We start from the raw sequence: 19,556 nt of genomic DNA on the forward strand, positions 1-19,556 counted from the left end.
ATTATTAAAAGGTGGAAGCTTTATCAAAAAACTTTATATACATGTTGGAAATTATGAAAGCTCAACTGGAATAAATTTCAACTAAAATTTTTACAAGTGAGTAGGGGGCATTTTAATGATAATAATAAATAACATTGGTTTTTAATCAATATTTTCAAATTTTAAAATCATCAAGACTCGACCGTCACTTCATAATGAAATTAACAAAAGTCATATTTTTAATTTTAAAGAGTTGAATGTTTAAAAAAATGTAAGGTATTTTTAATTTTTTAAAATATAATTATTATTTTTTAAAATATGATTATTAATAAATGATTTTATATTTAGTGTAAGATATTTAAAAAGATAAATATAAAAATATAAAATTAATTTAAAAATAAATAATTATTTTATTAAAAAAATAAAATTTAATTAAATATATTTTATATTTTTTAACGGAAGGGAATTAACCAGTTAGCAGCAACGGTCCATTTAGAAGCGCGCAGTTTTTGGGCGCGCCTAAAGCCAACTGTCATTGTCGTGGATCTTCAGAAAAGTCGGCAAGTAGCTACAGGCCATGAAGAGTTTTTGACTTTTTCCCCCAAAAAAGTCTCCCTCGTCTGTAGCTTCGTGTGAAACCTAACGGAGCGTTTAGTAAAGAGCGCACAGATCCTGGGCAAGCCTAACGCGAATTGCCACGGAGAGGTTGTTGCTAGAATCCAGGCAACCCGCCGTGACAGCAGGAAACTTCATTATCGTCATTTTGAAGGTTCTACTTAAGCATTTCCGGTAACCCAAGTAATCAAATATGCTTCCACTTTATTCTTCCTTTTTAGAGCCAAATAAACAATGCAAGAAACTAGCCGAACTTTGCTTCCTTTTTGTCGAGACTCCGAATCACAGTCCGACACCCAAAGAGAGAAACTCAACAAACAGAATCTCACACTCTACTTCATTTGTATCTTCGGGGTCAGTCCATCAGGCTCGAGCGCGTTGTTCCTATTCGCGCATGACAGTTTACATTCAATGTAAGGAATTTTTAAAATTTGTTTATTTTATATAAGAGCATGGGTTGAATCGATCCATGTTGTTGCTTCCAGAGGCTCTGAATGTTTAGGATGCTCTGGGGTCTTCTAAACTATTAAAAGACTGGGAAGAACAGCTTCTTGGTCCCTTACAAATGACCCACAAACAGTTTGGTGGATGTAAGAGAAGATGATGAACGTGAAAACTCACAGCTTCTTTCTGGGGATTTCTCTTCACGGCTCTTTGGAACTCATCGGCAGTAATTCGGAGCTTTTAAATTTAAACAAATTTTTGTTGCCGAAAAGGGATATTTCCAGATGCATTGTATCTGCAAAACAAAGACACTTGGTGAACCAAGTTTTTAGGTTCTCTCATTTTAGTCGGGGAAATGTGGTGTCACTGAGGAGAAACCTTGTCTCAAAAAATCAGTCGAGGTGGAAATGCTTCAAGAAGCCATTTCCTCCAGGCAAGGCTCTGGAGAGCTATTTAACCCCTTTGTGGAATGAAGGGCTGCTTTTAATTAGAGCCTCTGTTTATACAGCAATTATCTTTGGGATGTGTCTATTGGCATGGTATGGGCAGAGTAAATCTAAGGGTTTCATTGAAACTAGGCTGTTGCCTTCTGTTTGCTCTGCACTTAGTGAACACTTTCAGCGTAAGCTTGAGTTTGGCAAGGTTAGAAGAATCTCACCATTCAGCATGACATTGGAGTCATGTTCATTTGGGCCACAAAAGGAAGAATTTTCTTGCGGTGAGGCTCCCACAGTTAAGCTTCGTCTTCATCCTTTTGCAAGTCTAAGGAGGGGAGAGCTGGTGATTGATGCAGTTTTGTCACGCCCATGTGTCCTAGTAGTGCAAAAGAAGGACTATACTTGGTTAGGAATTCCATCATCTGAAGGTGGCATGAAGAGGCACTTCTCAACTGAGGAAGGGATTGATCATCGTACAAAAATTAGGAGGCTTGCGAGAGAGGAAGCAGCTGCTTGCTGGGCAAAAGAAAGGGATGAAGCAGCTAGAAAAGCTGCAGAGATGGGTTACGTAGTTTCTGAGAGGACTGCTACCCTATCCGAGGGTGATGCTTTGGAGGACATTGCTGCTCAATCAGCAGAATCAATTAAGTCCGAATCCTTTTATTGCCTGAATGAGGGGAAGCATGGCCATCATTGCATGAACTCAGGAATTGATTATGACATGAAACATGCTGACTTGGAAAAATCATTTGGCGTGAAATTTCCAGGTTCAGGGCTTCAAGTTTGGCCTAGGGGAATAAAAAGACGTAGAAAGCCCAAGTTTAAGAGTAAGGTTAATGGGAGTGGCAGCACTGCCTCTGCTGTTGCTACGAAAGTAAAAATTCTTGGGCATAGTTCGCTAGCTGCTCATACTTATTTTCAAGGTCAATTGCATGACGAGCATGGGGAGGCTATATTGCCATCTGATAGTTTTGATTTTGTGAACCAGGATACCTTTTTGGTGAAGAGCAATGTTGACAATAATGCAAAATATGTTATTGGTGATAATGAAACAAGAAATGATGGTGGAAAAAGAGTGACAGAGGTCAGAGATCATGGCGTTAAGACTCCTCTAAATGCAAGTGTTAACGTGCATTCAGATTCTTCAAAATGTTTTCAGGATCCAATGTTGCAGACAGGAGTTAGTAAGTGTGAAAATTTACAATCTCATGGGGATGTTGCAGAACCTGCAAATACTGATAGTTACATAGCCAAAGAGAAGTTGGGACCCCTTGTTGCTGATAGTCAAATTGATGATAATAAGTCCAAGGGCCAGAGAAATTTGTCACCGGCAGATTCAGTCTTTTTGAACCCTAGACCTCATCTGGAAACATATCTTCAATTTCCAATTGATCTCTTTTTTATAAAATTCGGCTCAACCTTATTTTGCTTTCTTTCTGGTTCTATTAAAAAATTCAAATCTTACATGGGTCTCCAAGTTGAAGATAGCGTTTCTGAGCATGTTGGTGTGGCTGATTTTCTTCATTCTGAAGACGCAAAGTTTTTTCCAGTTACACTTGAGTCTGTTCATATCAGAGATGCTACAGTGATGCTACTTGCATATGGTGACGGGGAAGCTAGGTGATGGCCAATTTTTATTAAATGTAGTAGTTTTCTTTTTTTAAACTTTTTTATTATAAAAATGACAACTATAGCTGCAGACTGCAGTTACTGTTAATTTAATTGCAAAATATTTCACTTAAAAGGTAGGCTTTACCACATCAGGAACATTCTTATCTTAGGCCAATCATGTTTTTGCAGTAGATTCTCTTGCTGTTTTTTAACTGCCACTGAGCCCTAATTGGAACAAACATGTATATTTTTCAAAGTTTCTTATAAAGTATATGATCTACTTAATAATGTAAGATAATAGGTGTAGATATGGTTTTCCAAGTATGATTTTGTAGACTATAGGGTATATTATTAGTTGCAGCTGTAGTGGCTCACTTAATAAAAGGATACTTTACACTTAAAAGAAAAGTTCATATAGTAAAGTGCTGGTCTGCCTCAATTCAAATGTCTTCTGTTTTGTACTTTCAGGGAGATAGAAAATGTCAATGGGCATGTGAAGTTCCAAAACTGCTATAGCCGGGTGCATGCTGAACTTGATGGTAATTGTAAAACATGGAGATCAGATATTATGTCTGAAGATGGTGGCTGGTTGTCTGCTAATATCTTTGTGGACACTTCTGAACAGAAATGGCATGCTAATGTAAAAATTGATAATCTATTTGTCTCGGTAAGGTTTAGAGTAATATGAAACTTGAACCTGTTTCTGCTTTGTGATTTAAGTATATGGATTGCTTTTATCAATGTGCCTGGCTTGATTTATTGGCAGCTATTTGAAAGGATTCTGGAAATTCCAATCACATGGTCTAAGGGGAGGGCCAGCGGTGAGGTACTTATCTAATTTTACTTTCAAAGTTCAGTAAAATAGCATCGAGTTGTACTTTTGAAAAAAATTTCTTGACCAAATAGCTGCTACAAAATGAAGTTTGGCAGTTTAATAACTGATGCAGAATTCACTTTTTGTGTGGACTGGCTAGTAGGATTGAGGGTAAATGACAGATTTGAGGACTGAAAACTGTATTCTCATTCATATTTTGATTTTTACAGAGTAGGGGTGTATTTATACACTAGGAATGATGATGAACATTAAATGTCGTACAATAAATGTAATAAAATTGATGCAATAAAGTCTTGATATTTCATATCAGATCTGATGTTTCATATCAGAAAAGTTCTGATATTTCATATCAAATGCAATAATAAAGTAGATTTTCCACAAGGATACTTGTGGCTAGTTGCTTTTCCCTGGTCACAAATAAACGAGCCCTGGCATATTATTTACGTGTGTCAAGAATGACTTCAATATACAAATCAAATTATAAAGTAAAATTCGATGAATATAATCTTTGACATCATGCAGAAGTCTTACAGTGTAATGTGTGGACAAGGCACAACTCTATAATGCCTTGTGAACTGGCACGAATCAAATTCTTGACAGCTAGATAGTGCAGGCTTTGACACCATGTCCTGCAGAAAATCTGAGGTTGATTGCATCTGATATGAAAATCAGAATCAGTTTTACCATATTTATGACATTGATTGTATTGCATTCATTGTATATTATGTCCCTGACTGTATAAATGTACCCCTGCTCTATGCGAATAAATCAAGTAAATGAAAAATGCAATTTTTCCTCCAATATTTCCACATGAAATCAGAGCTTCAGGTTTTATGCACCTAGGGTTTGTGCGTCCAATCTTTTGGTGTGGTTTCACACGATGATTGTTGTAGAGTGTCTCTGGCCGTTGATGCTCATGATGGTAGAGAGCTTTTTAGATCTCACCACATGCCTAAGGAGGAGCACTAAGGTTTGATCGGCCAAAGCCCAAAAAATGAAGGCATGGAGCTTACATGTGCTGCCTGAAGATTCTGCACCAGAGGTTGCCTAGTGGTGTGTGGCCGAGTGTGAGATGCCTGGGCGACCATTGACGCCTTCCTCTGTTGTTGGTGTGACTTTTCCAACTTGATCTCGAAGTTCCCTTAGTCTAGGGAATTTTTCTCCGACCTTGCATTGTCATAAGGCCCTCATTCTGTGTTGCAGCTCTTTATGTGTGGGGTTGTGGTTTTTTATTCCTCTCTGTTTTGAGGAATTTTTTGCATTCTTAGGAGTTATAATGTGGGTACTCCTATCTATTGAGATGCAAGAGACTAGACTTGAACCTAGAGTCGTGATCTGGATTGTTGATTCAAGCACATTTGACCATATGATTAGTTGTCATCAGTTGTTTACCACTTTCACTCCTTGTGCTGAGAATGTTAAAGTGAAGATTGTAGATAGTTCCTTGGCCCTGGTTGCATGAAAAGGGAGTATACGTATCTTAGATTCTATAGTCCTAGAATCTATCTTTCATGTCCCCAAACTTGACTCTAATTTTCTTTCGATAAGTCAATTGACCACTCAGTCAAATTATTTTGCTAAATTTTTCTAGTCACATTATGTGTTTCAAGATTTATTAATTGGTATGACAATTGGTAGTGCTCTGGTGTATGAGGGGTCATACTACTTTGAAATCACTCGAGTGAGTAGTCAACACTCACTTATTGTAGGTAACTTTGCATCTTCCTCAAACAATACTGAATTTATGTTATGGTATAAAAGGATGGGTTACCCTAATTTCCATTACCTCTAACGGTTGTTCCCGAATTTATAACCAAACCGGATTATTTGTGGAATCTAGTTTAAGGTGTGTGAACTCACCAAACACTATCGAACATCTTTCCTAGAGCTCAGTATACACCCACCAAACCTTTCACAACTATACATAGTGATGTGTGGGGACCATCCCATGTTGCCAATTGCACCAATAATAAGTGGTTCGTTACTTTCATAGATGACCATACTCCTCTTTGTTGGGTTTATTTGTTAACGAACAAGTCTGAAGTTTCATCTGTGTTTCTTACCTTCTATGCTATGATCAAGAATCGATTCCAATCCAGCATTCAAATTTTGCATACCAACAATGGCACTGAACACTTAAACCAATCTAGAAGCATGTTTCTTCAAGAAAGTGGCATCGTCCACCAAAGTACTTGGGTGCATGTCCCCTAACAAAATGGGATAGCCAAGAGGAAAAAGAAACATATATTTTACAGGTGGCAAGAGCCCTCATGTTTACTTGTAATGTTCCAAAATATTTTTGGGGGGATGCTATTCTCATTGCCACTTATCTCATCAACATAATGCCAAGTTGTGTATTATCTTATGAATCTACCCTAAACAAACTACACAAGGTATACCCTACTTTCTATATTGAGACCAATCTTCCACTTTATGTCTTTGGTTGTACCTCTTCTATTCACTGAAGTCTTAAACTTGAACCTCATGTACTTAAGTGTATTTTTTTGGGCTACTCACCAACCTAAAAGGGCTTTAAATGTTATGACCCTATCTCTAAATATCTCTTCGTTAGTCTTGATGTTACTTCTTCTCTCTCTTTTTTAAGAATACTCAATTCTATCCCTAGTCCTCAATTTAAGGGGAGATCATAGGTGAATTTCAGACTTGGAAAAGTGAGAGATCCAACGAAGATTATGTTTCCAACTCATCTACATTGCTTGAACCACTTGAGCCCTATTCTCTTGAACCACTTCTTACCCTACCATCACTAGCCCTTTTTCTTATGCCAGAAATTGAGGAATATAGGAAAACAAGGGGAGATGCAGAAGAACCGGAAAAGGGAGAGTTGTCTGTTTACACTCAAAAAAACAAATTGGAAAATGGCAAACAATTCATAGCTAAAGCATCAAGAGAGTCAGAACCAGAGATAGCTCTCAAATCTGAGACACCAAGAGGCCCAGAACCTGAGGAAATTCCTAAAATCCCAGATGTTAATCCATCCATTAAGTTAGATGGTCCTAGACAAAGAAATGAATCTACTGATCCAAGTCTTCCTATTGCTCAAAGGAAACAACCTCGCTCATGTGCTCATCATCCGATAGAGATGTTTGTATCTTATAAGGCTCTTTCTCTAAGACTCTATGCTTTCACCACTAATATTGACAGGATAAAAATTTTTAACAGTATCTGTGACGCATTTGAAATACCGGAATAGAGAAAGGCTATCGTGGAAGAGATGAAAGCTCTGGAAAGGAACAGCACTTGCAAATGGGTTTTTACACCAAAGTATAATGCTGGTAGTTCCTTGGAGAAATACAAAGCTCGTCTTATTGCAAAAGAATTCACTCAAACCTATGGCATAGACTACATTGAGACATTTGCTCCAATTGTAAAGCTTAATACAGTCAGAGCATTATTATCTTTATTTGCAAATCTCGTTTGGCCACTTCATCAACTGGATGTTAAGAATGTTTTTCTTAATGGTGACTTAGCTGAAGTTTACATGATCAATTCATCTTGGGTTTGAAAAACAAGGAAAAAACAAGGTTTGCAAGTTAAGGAAATCTCTTTATGGGTTGAAGCAATTTGCCAAAGCATGGTTTGATAGATTCTTAAAGGTACTGAAAAAGGAGTACTATCAGCAGGGCTAATCTGATCATACACTCTTTGTTAGACACAGGGAAGGAAAAAGGGCTATACTTATTGTTTATGTAGATGATATAGTCATAACTGGTGATGACTTTGAGGAAATAGAGACCGAAGAAAGTCCTAGCTTTTGAATTTGAAGTAAAAGATTTGGGCCAAATGCATTATTTCTTGAGTATGGAAGTAGCTAGGTTGAAGAAAGAAATAGGCATCTCACAAAGGAAATATGTCCTTGATCTCTTGACAGAAATTGGAATGCTTGGTTGCAAGTCAATTGATACTCCTATAGTAGTTAAAAAGAAGAAGAAAAGGAAAGAAGATGGCAAGGTTGAGGAGGAAGAAGATGAAGGGGAGGAAGAAGAAGGCTAACTGGTTGACAAGGAGAGATATCAAAGTTTGGTAGGGAAGTTGATGTATCTATCACATACAATACTTGATATTGCCTTTGTTGTGAGTTTTGTAAGCTAGCATATGCACTTATCGAAGGAAATTCGCTTATGATTGTGTATAGAATTTTAAGATACTTGAAAGGAACCCCAAGAAAGGGCTTATTCTTCAAAAGAGGTGAACAACCAAAGGTAGAAATTTTCACTAATGTTGATTGGGCTGCTGCCTCAGAAGATAGAAGATCTACATCTGGGTATTGTACCTTTGTTTGGGGCAACCTAGTATCATGGAGCAGCAAGAAACAAAATATAGTGTCTAGGAGTGCAACAGAAGCTAGGTTTAGATTTGTAGTGCACATATATATGAGGGCTTGTGGTTGCAAATACTTCTCAAAGAACTGAAGATTGGTGTTGAATTGCCTATTAAGCTCTATTTTGATAGCAAGGCAGCAATAAGCATATCTCATAATCTATTTTAACATGATTGAAAAAAAAAAATTGAAGTAGATAGACACTTCGTTAAAGAAACGATTGAAAGTGGAATAGTGTGCCTAATATATGTTCCATCAAAGAAGCAAGTTGCTGATGTCCTCACTAATGACCTTCCAATGGAGAACTTCGATGAATGGATAAGCAAGTTGGATATGATCAATATCTATCAACTTGAGGGGGAGTGTAGAGAATCTGAGTTTGATTGCATCTGATATGAAAATCAGAATCAGTTTTATCATATTCATGACATTGGTTGTATTGCATTTATTGTATATTATGTCCTTGCCTGTATAAATGTACCCATGCTCTATATGAATGAATCAAGTAAATGAAAAATGTAATTTTTCATCCAATATTGCCACATGTCTAGGATTATTTCAATCTAAAAGCTTAAGCTAGTAGGTAATGGCCAGTGAATAGTTTTAATGATGATTTTTGATAGTTAAGCTTTTTGTAGCATTTGGCTTGAGGATTATAGTGTTTAATTTCTCTCTCTTTTCTTTATAAAATTCTGGTATCTTAAGAAAATAATTTCTAACAATGCAAAATAATGAGGTTAAGAGAGGATGTGATAAAAGAGGAATAGACGTGAAGATAAGGGCATCGGCAGGCAAACAGTGGCATGTAATTGTCAAAAAAATTAATTTCATAATGACTGGAATGAGGATACTTCTTTGACAACGTGACAATAAAATGTGGAATTGTTGTTGAACGTTATAGTCAAAAAGTGAAGATGACAAATTCCCACTTGCTCTAACTATTAATAGTAGAGAAACAAATAAAAAAATTGCTTGAATTAGGACCATAATTCATTATGATTTAGAGTTAGAGAACTGACCTGATAACTTTGATGAATACAACAACAACAATAACAAAAAGTCTTATCTTACTAGCGGGGTTGGTTATATGATCAACCAAGCATTTAAGAATATTATTAATTAAGAAATCTCATTCAATAACTTCTATGAGTATTCTCTTTAGTCTTCTTTTGCCCTTTTTTTTACAAGGCTCAAGATTATCCGTATTACTCTCCTCATTGATGCCTCCCACGACTTTCTTTATACATGTTTAAACCATCTTAAATGATTTTCTATTATCTTTCTCTCGATCGATGCTACGCCTACTTTTTCTCATATATGTTTATTTTGGATTTCATTTTTTCATGTATGTCCACACATTCATCTCAACATTTTCTTTGCTACGCCAACTTTATGCACTTATTGACACTTTAAAGTCCAACTTTCAACCATATAACATGACTGGTCTTACAGTAGTTTGATGAAATTTTCTTTTAAATTTATAAGGTACTTTCTGATTACAAATAACTCTTGTAGCCTTTCTCTATTTAAATTACCCCGTTTGTATCCTGTATGAAACATCCCTATCGGTTTCACCATCATTTTGAATAATTTTTCTAAATATTTAAATTTTTATACATGTGGTATAATCTCCCAATCTTACTTCTAAATTAATACTGATTGACCTCTTATAAAAAATACAATGTGTATATTCCATCTTACTTTTACTCAAGTGGCAACTCTTTGACTCTAAGGTCCTCCTCCATCACTCATATTTGGATTTAATCTCTTCTCTTGACTTAGCAATGAGAATTATATCATCTGCAAAAAGCATGCAATTGGGGTTTTCCTTTTGAATATGCTCTATCAAAATATCCAGAACTAGGTTAAATAGGTAAGGGCTTAAAGATGATTCTTGATGTAGGCCAATCCTTATAGGAAAGTCCTTCATCTTACTACTATATGTTTTTATACTAATTGTTGCCCACTCATACATATCTTAAATAGTTCTAGTATAAGCAACCGACTTCCTTTCTTTTCCGAGGCTTTCTAAAGTACTTCTTTTGGTACATAATTATAAGGTTTTTCTAAATTAATAAAAATTATATGTAAGTCTCTACCTTTGCTTTGATGCTTCGTCACCAATTTCTTTAGTAGATAAATTGCTTCTATGGTAGCCTTATCCGACAAATTGATTTTCAAAAATATCATCTTCAACCTTAATCTTTGTTAAATTACTCTTTTGCATAATTTCATTGTATGACTCATGAACTTAATCTCCCTGTAGTTCGTATAGTTTTGGATATCTCTTTTAACAGGAACTAAGGTGCTTCTCCTCCATTCATTAGTCATTTTCTTTATCGTAAGATCTCTTTAAATAGCTTTGTTAGCCACAACACCCCCTAATTACCTAAACATTTTCATACTTCAATAGAAATATGAAGATTTACTGAGCAAAACTGAATTATTTTATTAGTGGGTGTGTCGCATACATATAAACAGAAATGCACCATGATGCTAGCCGAGATATGAGGCCAAGGAATAAGGGATAGAGAGAATAAAATAAACGATTTTCCTAATATATCTGATCCTATAACAACTACTAGATATTTACATTAAATATAATATATTTCCACATTCCTCCTCAAGTTGGACCATAGATGTTAATCACGTCCAACTTGCTGATAAAATAGTCAAACTTATCTCTACTCAAGCCTTTGGTGAGAACATCTGTTGTTTGCTCCCTTGTTGGTATGTGTCTCATCTGGATTATGCCAGTATCAATTTTCTTTCTGATAAAATGTCTATCTATCTCAACATGCTTGGTTCTATCATGTTGGACTGGGTTGTGTGAGATGCTGATTGCTGCCATACTGTCTGAATATAGAGTGATAGGTAGGTTAACATTCTGTTTTAGTTCCTCAATCACCTTTTTTATCCATATACCTTCACAAATTCCTAAAGCAATAGTTCGAAATTCTGCCTCTGCACTACTACAGGCCACTACACTTTGCTTCTTGCTTCTCCAAGTAACCAAGTTTCCCCAAACAAAGGTGCAGTATCCAGATGTAGATTTTCTATCCTCTTGATCACCTGCCCAATTTGCATTTGTGTAGAGTTCCACACCGCGCGTCTCAGATTTCTTAAACCATAAACCCTTTCCAGGAGTACCTTTCAAATGCCTGAGAATCCTGTAGACCTCATTCAAGTGTTTCTGCTTGGGGTCATGTGAATGTTGACTCACCATGCTAACTGCAAGGGCGATGTCTGGCCTAGTGTGTGACAAATAGATTAATTTTTGCACCATACGCTAATACCTGCCCATATCAACAGACTTGCCAAGATCCTCTTCATTGCTTATCTTGTCAACTTGGATGGGTGTATCGCTAGGTCTACACCTAAGCATGCTAGTCTCGTTTAAGAGATCTAGCACATATTTTCTTTGAGAAATAGATATTCCCTTCGTGGATCTTGCCATTTCCATACCCAGAAAATACTTCATTTCTCCAAGATCTTTTATCTGAAACTCTTGAGCTAGTGCCCTTTGAAGATTTTCAATCTCCTCAGCATCATCGCCTGTAAGGACCATATCATCCACATAAACCAACAAAACAGTAATTTTAGTGCCTCGGTGTTTGAAGAACATCATGTGATTGCTTTGACCTTGTTTGAACCTTGCCACTTTTAGTACCTGTGTGTCTCTCTCAAACCATGCTCTCGGAGACTGCTTTAGTCCATATAAGGACTTCTTCAATTTGCACACTTGATTCGGTTTATTTCCTGGGAACTCTGGCGGTAACTTCATATACACTTCCTCTTTCAACTTACCATTTAGGAAGGCGTTGTTTACATCTAATTGATGTAATGGCCAATCAAGGTTGGTTGCTAGTGATAGAATTATTCTAACAGTATTGAGTTTGGCTACTGGTGCGAATGTCTCTGTGTAGTCTATGCCATACACTTGGGAGAACCCTTGAGCGACGAGTCTCCCTTTGTGTTTGTTTAGACTACCATCAGCATTATATTTAGGTGTGAAGACCCACTTACATCCAACTGCTTTCTTTCCTGGAGGTAATTCTACCACGTCCCAAGTATTGTTGTTTGTCAATGACTCCATTTCCTCCATTACAGCTTGTCTCCATTCAGGTACGGCCATGGCCTCTTCAATATTCTTTGGTACTGTAATACTATCCAAATGGGCAGTAAATCCAGAAAATTTAGCAGATAATGCTTGATAAGACACAAACCTCTCGATAGGATGCCTAGTGCAGGCTCTTGGCTTCTTTCTCATAGCTATTGGTAGGTCAATATCATCCTTACCACTTGATTCTTCCAAACTTCCTCCATTATCTTCTCTTGGACCTACATTTGGTTCTGACTCTTGGTCAGTGCTTGAAATATGAGTCTGTTTATCTGTCTTGTTTTTCTGTGCATAGGTTTGTGCAAATCTGGTGTCTCCCCCTGTCGTGGACGTCTCTTTTAGACTAGGATTTGGCATATCACTTCTAGCCTAAGTGGTGGTATTGGTGTTTTCAATTCCTAGGTCCAAATTAGGATCAGTGAGTTCAAGAGACAAATGATAAGGTATAGCTATAGGGTTGGGTGTTTCAGGTATTTCACTCGTGTTCTCACACTTGCCAATCTGCAATTCATTCCAATTCTCCCCCTGGATTGGAGATTGTGAGTAGAAGGATTCTGTTTCGTGAAAGGTGACATCACAGGTAGTAAAGATACGTTTCGTGGTAGGATCAAAGCACTTGTACCCTTTTTTAGTGGCAGAGTAACCAAGAAAAACACATCGGACAGCTTTGGGGTCAAGTTTGTTTGTGCGATGGAGATGAACATAGGTAGTACATTCAAATACTCGTAAGGGTAAAGTATTTTTCAAGTAGGGTAGATTGTAAGTTTGGTGTAGAACTTCAATGGGAGTTTTATATGACAAGGTGCGGTTGGGAAGGCGATTAATAAGGAAAGTTGCAGTTAGGATAGCATCATCCTAGTGATATTTAGGAACATGGCTACTAAAGAGAAGTGCACGGGCTGTTTCAAGGATGTGTCTATTTTTCCTTTCAGCAATTCCATTCTGCTAAGGGTTGTAAGGATAGGTATTTTTATGAACAATTCCATTGGAAAGTAAAAAAGTAGAGAGATGTTTGTTGAAATATTCTGTGCCATTATCAGTGTGATGCGTTTGAATAGACATGTGAAATTGATTTTTGACCATATGATAGAAATCAATGAATACCTGAAAAACATCAGATTTGTCTTTTAGAAGGAACACCCAGGTAACGCGAGAATGGTCATCAATAAAATTGATGAACTACTTTGAGTGAGTCCTATTAAGGACCCGAGAGGGCCCCCATAGATCACTATGAATGATAGTAAAGGTTTGGATGCAACGTATGGCTGATTAGGAAAGAAAACACGATGATATTTTGCTTTTTCACAGGAATCACAATAGAGCTGAGAATAATCACTTTTATTGCAAATTGAAGGAAACATTTTTGACATATAATTGAAATTAGGATGACCAAGACGTTTGTGCCACAGCTCCAACTCACTAGTCTTAGGGAGAGACACTATATTGCATGACCTAACATTGCTGACTTTATTTCCATCCAGGTAGTAAAGACCATCAAATTCCTTAGCACTGCCAATCGCCATCCCCGTCAATAATCCTGAAAAAGACAATAAGTAGCAAAGAAATTAACATGACATTTCTCATTCCTTGCCAATTTACTTACTGAGAGTAAGCTACACTTTAAATTAGGCACATGAAGAACGTGATGTAAGGTTAGAATAGGTGAGAGTTGTATACTTCCTATACCAGAGATAACCGACTCCGATGCATTGGCAATCTTAACTGTAAAGTTCTTTTGGCAAGGTACATAGGTCGTAAATAATTTAATATTGTCAGTCATATGATCCGACGCGCCTGAGTCTACTATCCAGCAGTCTCCAGTGTAATAGTAGCCAAGGCTTTAGAAAAATTACCTCTTTGTACCACAGTAGCAACAGGCTGCTTACTATTAGTTTGTAGGGTCAATAGCATTTCAATAATCTTACTTAGTTGATTATTTTGAGGGCTGTGAATTATCATCTCCCATAGAGCTTTCAGCCACATATCCCCGGCTTTTTCCCTTTCTTGGCTTCCAGTCGGGTGGCTTACCATGGAGATCCCAGCATTTATCCTTTGTGTGGCCCACTTTCTTACAATGTTCACACGTGGGACAACCTTTAGTGCTTCTAGGATCATTAGATTTGGCAGCAAGAGCAGAGGATTCGAAATTACCAGTTTGAGGAATGGGTTCATCTTTCAACATTACCTTCCTTCATGAGTACTCCCTTCGGATCATTGCAAAAGCTTCATGGACAGAAGGCAAAGGTTCTAGACTCAGAATCCTGCCACGAATGTCATCCAAGTCTGAATTAAGTCCAACTAGCAGCTCATATAGTCGTTCTTTCTTAAGTCATTTTCGGAACCGAGCAGCATCCTTAGAACTGGTCCATTCCTCAGTAGTAATCAGATCAAGTTCTTGCCATAAAGTAGTTTTTTCAAGGTAATATTCACTTGGGTCACGATTACGTTACTTTACAAGCCATAGCTTGGATTTAATCTCAAACACTTGAGAAGCGTTCTCCCCATCCGAGTATACCTCCTTCACAGCGTCCCATATTTCTCGAGCTGTTGGGAGAAATAAAAAACTCTTCTTCATAGTTGGTGCCATCGAGTTAACCAGCCATGAGCATACGATGGAGTTTTCGGTCTACCAAAGCTTGGGAGCCTTGACATTCATTGCCTCTGGACATTGGGTTTCGCCGGAAACATACCCCCATTTGCCATGACCCTCTACCGCGAGTCGCACCGTCTAAGCCCATTCTTGGTAGTTGATGCCGGTGAGCTTGTTTGAGACGAGAGAGATGAGGCAGCCCTCTTGGCTAGTCACGAGGTGTGCGACTAGACGCGAGCTCGCACCGGACGAACCCTCCAAGCTAGTCGACTCTGTATTTCGGTGAGTCTCAGGCTGAAAGTTCGAGTCCATGTCTGTCTCTGATGATTCAGTTGCTCGTTCTTCTTCGTGCTCTGATACCATGAAGATTTACTAAGCAAAACTGAATTATTTTATTTAGTAGGTGTGTCGCATACATATATACAAAAACGCACCATGATGCCAGCCGAGATATAAGGCCAAGGAATAAGGGATAGAGAGAATAAAATAAATGATTTTCCTAATATATCTGATCCTATGATAACTACCAGATATTTACATTAAATATAATATATTTCCACAAAATACTTTCATGTCTAATGGCTTTACCATTTTTTTATTTTCTTAAGAGCTTCCTTAACCTTGTTAATTTGAATCCTTTGATAAAATATCAAATTTATTTTCCTTTTCGAGTTACTAAATCCTTCAAGTTACTAAACAAGTAACCTCTATCATTGAGATGCTTGTAAAAGTATGCCTCCTATTTGTCTTTAATATCACTATTTGTAACCAAAATTTTTCCTTCACCATCCTTTATACGCCTTACTTATTCTAAATTTTTTGATTTTCTTTTTCTACTTTTTGCAATCTTGTAAATTTTTCATTCTCTATTCTTTGTCTCAAGACCCTTGTAAAACTCTTCAATTGCTTTAGAACATGCTTCACTTATTGCTTTCTTGGTTTCCTTCGTAGCCATATGATACTTTTCCCAATATTCAACATTATTCATAAATGTATATGGCTTTAAAGCACTCTTTTTTATATTTGACTCTCTCCTTTACGTTTTGATTTCGCCACTAAGACTTCTTATCCCTTGGTCCAGAACCTTTTGATTTTCCTAAAATTTCTTTGGCAACCTTTCTCACTTTCTTAGCCATATCCTTCCATAAAATGCTAGCATTTACTTGAGACTTCAAAATTCCTTCATCCAAAAGATTCCTTTTAAAAATTTCTTGCTTTTCACCCTTTAATTGCCACCACCGAATCTTGGGGTCTAATACTTGTTAGCGCTTTTGATTTTTTCTCTTAATACGCACATTAAGGACAAGGATCTTATGTTGTGTTGTCAAGCCATCCCCAAAGATCACTTTGTAATTATTACAAAGTCTTCTATTCGTGTTTCTTACCAAAAAAAAAAAAGTCAATCTGTGATCTTGAAGCTCTACTTTTGTAATTGACAAGATGTTCATTTCTCTTCTTGAAACAAGTGTTGACAATCTTGAGAGTATACACCCAAAAAAAAAAATCAAGAATAGATTGCCCTTCATTATTAAGCTCCCTAAAATCAAAACCACCATGAGCCCTCACATAGTTACTTGCCTACATACTGACATGACCATTAAAGTCTCTTTTAATGAAGATTTTCTTACTTTGTGGTATGCTTTGAATAAACCCCTTCAAGTTTTTCCAAAACAATTCTCTAAGATAGGTTTGTGCTCCTACTTGAAGTGCATACGTACTAATAATATTGATAGTATCCTATCCAAAGATCATTCTTAAGGAAATAATTATGTCCTCAGTTCTTTTAACTTTTGTCACATTTTTCCTCCATTCCTTATCAACAATGATATCTATTGCATTTCGTGTGCTTACTTCCTCTATATACCAAAGTTTGAAACTTGCAATTTCCTTAGCTTTTTCATTAACTCATTTAGTTTTTTTGAAGGCACAAGATGTTAATTTTTCTATGAATCATAACTCCCATCACCTTTATAGTTTTGCAAGACGAGGTCCCAACATTCCAAGTACCAAATCTGATCTTGCTCACACAGACTAACTTCTTTAGCTGCACTCATCCAGAATAACGCAGAAACCCTTGCTCATTTAGCACTACATCTGGGTACCGATGCAATGACTCTAACTCATTTGTCATTGCACTCAAGTCATACAGTGTGTTACTTACGGGCAATGATCTAGCATTATCATAAAAACATTTATTGACCATATCCATGTGAGATTTGACAAAGTTTTATATTGGCTCTTGATGGCCTAACACAACCCTCTTTCTTTATCCGCACTTGGGGTTGACTATAAACATAGGATTGACAAAGTTTTGCATGATTGTGATATTTTTTATTCATGCGTCTATGAATTTATTCTTTCCATGCACAAACAAAAATGTCATATTTGAATAAATTGGTGGGCGCCATCACGATACTTTAATTCAATTAGGTTATGCTAAAAACTAGAAGATATGTACTTATGTTTTGCTTGGAATTGTTGTCTACATGGTTAAAACCCTTTGGAGCCTCATCATCCAATCCTCTCGCTGCTTTTTGGCAATGAACTTTGTGTTATTATGTCTTTCTTTAATGATTCTCAATTTTTTACATTAGAGTTTCATGGATTATATTTTCGGCAATGCATATTTACCTCATGGAGGTAGAATTGTTGTTTTGGTTTGGTTATGAACTTATGATGATACCTTTTCAGCTAATTAATAAATCCAACCATGTAGCCAATTATTGTGGCCTAAGCTTATATGTTCTCTCATAAGAACAAACACTAAGTCAAGATTTTGGAACTGCCTAAATCTTATGTTTAGATTGATTTTGCCATTTATTATATGCAGACTAATACAGGTTAAATATTTCTTTTGGTCATTGTTTTAGGTTCACTTGTGCTTGTCGAGAGGTGAAACATTTACAAATCTTTATGGACAACTTGATTTGACGGGGGTGGATTTCCAATTATTGGATGCTCCATCATGGTTTTCTGTATGTCCTATTTTCATTGTGTTAGAATGCATTACTCTATCCGTTCCTTTTTTGACATCTGAATTTTCACTTAAAATTTACCTGATGATTTTATAAAAAGTTGGATTTAATATCCATTTGTCTTTCAGGTTCATGTCTATTATGTGTTGTATCTCTTTTGCAGAAGATTTCTGCAAGTTTACATTTTCGTGGTCAAAGAATATTTTTACACAATGCTAGTGGATGGTTTGGAAGCATTCCTCTAGAAGCATCAGGAGATTTTGGCATGCATCCTGAGGAAGGAGAAATTCATCTTATATGTCAGGTACTTTTTCTTGTGCACAGGTGCTTTGATAAAATATGATTTCTACTTTTTCTCACTGTTCATTGGTTTATCAGACATCTCTTGACACTTACTTGTACAAAGTTAAATGTTATGGTATAATATTTCGTTCATGATTCCAAAATCTCTGTAAACCTGTAATCTTAAAAGATTTAATTTTCAAATACTATTCAAATATAAGAAATCTATGTTCTTGTATAGCTCCAAAATTGAAGCTCTTTGAACTTTATTACTCGTTAAATTTGCTTTGTATATTTGTTTCAGTGTTATCTCTCCTTTAGGTTCATATTTCTTACCTTCATCAATTCATGATTGATAGCCTGAGTTGTTTTAATTTCTTCTATCTTTTAATGCTTTACATTTTAAAATGACCAGGTTCCTGTTGTTGAACTAAATGCCTTGATGAGAACTTTTAAGATGAGACCTCTCTTTTTCCCGGTAAGTTTCTGTTTATTTAGCTTATTAATTTTAAGATTATCAAGTTTTTGAGTAAATTAAATCAGTTTCATCTTCATTCTCTTCAATATCTGCTATATTTCAAGTTTATCTTCAATGTGTAAGCTAGACTCTTTTTATTCTCCTGTTTTTTATTTTGATAGTGCGGTTCCTTTTCTTGGTACTGGGCTATTCTTGATATCTAATAATTGAGTTGTTTTTTAATATAAAAACCAGCTCGAATGTTTCATTCTTGCTGTCTCTTTATGACTTGTTATATTTATAAGAGTGAAATTGTGCATTTAAGGCAAGGCAACACTCTAATATCAATTTCTACTTTTTCCCTCCCAAAAAACTGTTACATTTATCAATATAAGTTCCCACGTTTCCTTTTCTTATAAATGGTTTATTGATTTCAGCTGGCTGGTTCAGTAACTGCTGTTTTCAATTGTCAAGGCCCACTGTATGCTCCTGTATTTGTTGGTAGTGGAATGGTTTCCAGGACCTTCTCTCATATAAATGTTGAAACTCCTGCATCTGCAGCATCTGAAGCACTTGCTAACAGTAAAGAAGCTGGTGCATTTGCAGCTTTTGATCGTATTCCATTTTCACATGTATCTGCCAATTTTACTTTCAACACTGATAATTGTGTAAGTTGACAGGGATGAGTATGATGACCCTAAGAGTAGTGATTCCTTGGAGAATTGACATGTTATATTTTAATACTTGCTCTGTAAATAACAGGTTACTGATTTATATGGAATGAGGGCAAGCCTTCTAGATGGTGGTGAAATTCGTGGTGCAGGGAATGTTTGGATATGCCCTGAGGTAAACAGGCGGCTGGCGGAAAG

At 36.5% G+C, this 19,556-nt stretch overlaps 1 protein-coding gene across 4 annotated transcripts in view; it reads left to right on the forward strand.

Annotated features, from left to right (window-relative positions):
- The first annotated feature begins 533 nt into the window (after window positions 1-533).
- Window positions 534-19,556, forward strand: part of LOC129303448 (protein TIC236, chloroplastic-like) — a 54,892-nt gene continuing 35,869 nt past the window's right edge. For 2 of the 4 annotated variants that reach the window (XM_054942771.1, XM_054942770.1), the window contains exons 1-8: window positions 535-3,095; window positions 3,555-3,753; window positions 3,853-3,912; window positions 17,844-17,948; window positions 18,112-18,252; window positions 18,646-18,708; window positions 19,125-19,355; window positions 19,450-19,533. In XM_054942771.1, coding sequence (XP_054798746.1) covers window positions 1,195-3,095; window positions 3,555-3,753; window positions 3,853-3,912; window positions 17,844-17,948; window positions 18,112-18,252; window positions 18,646-18,708; window positions 19,125-19,355; window positions 19,450-19,533 — 2,784 coding nt within the window. In that variant the 5' untranslated portion in view covers window positions 535-1,194. Of the gene's footprint in view, window positions 3,096-3,554; window positions 3,754-3,852; window positions 3,913-17,843; window positions 17,949-18,111; window positions 18,253-18,645; window positions 18,709-19,124; window positions 19,356-19,449; window positions 19,534-19,556 lie in introns of all 4 variants that reach the window. The other 2 variants (XM_054942768.1, XM_054942769.1) reach the window with 2 other exon arrangements.

This window comes from Prosopis cineraria, unplaced genomic scaffold (assembly GCF_029017545.1).
Source record: "Prosopis cineraria cultivar Desert tree isolate PC_DT_omini unplaced genomic scaffold, ASM2901754v1 PC2, whole genome shotgun sequence".
Taxonomy (NCBI): domain Eukaryota; kingdom Viridiplantae; phylum Streptophyta; class Magnoliopsida; order Fabales; family Fabaceae; genus Prosopis; species Prosopis cineraria.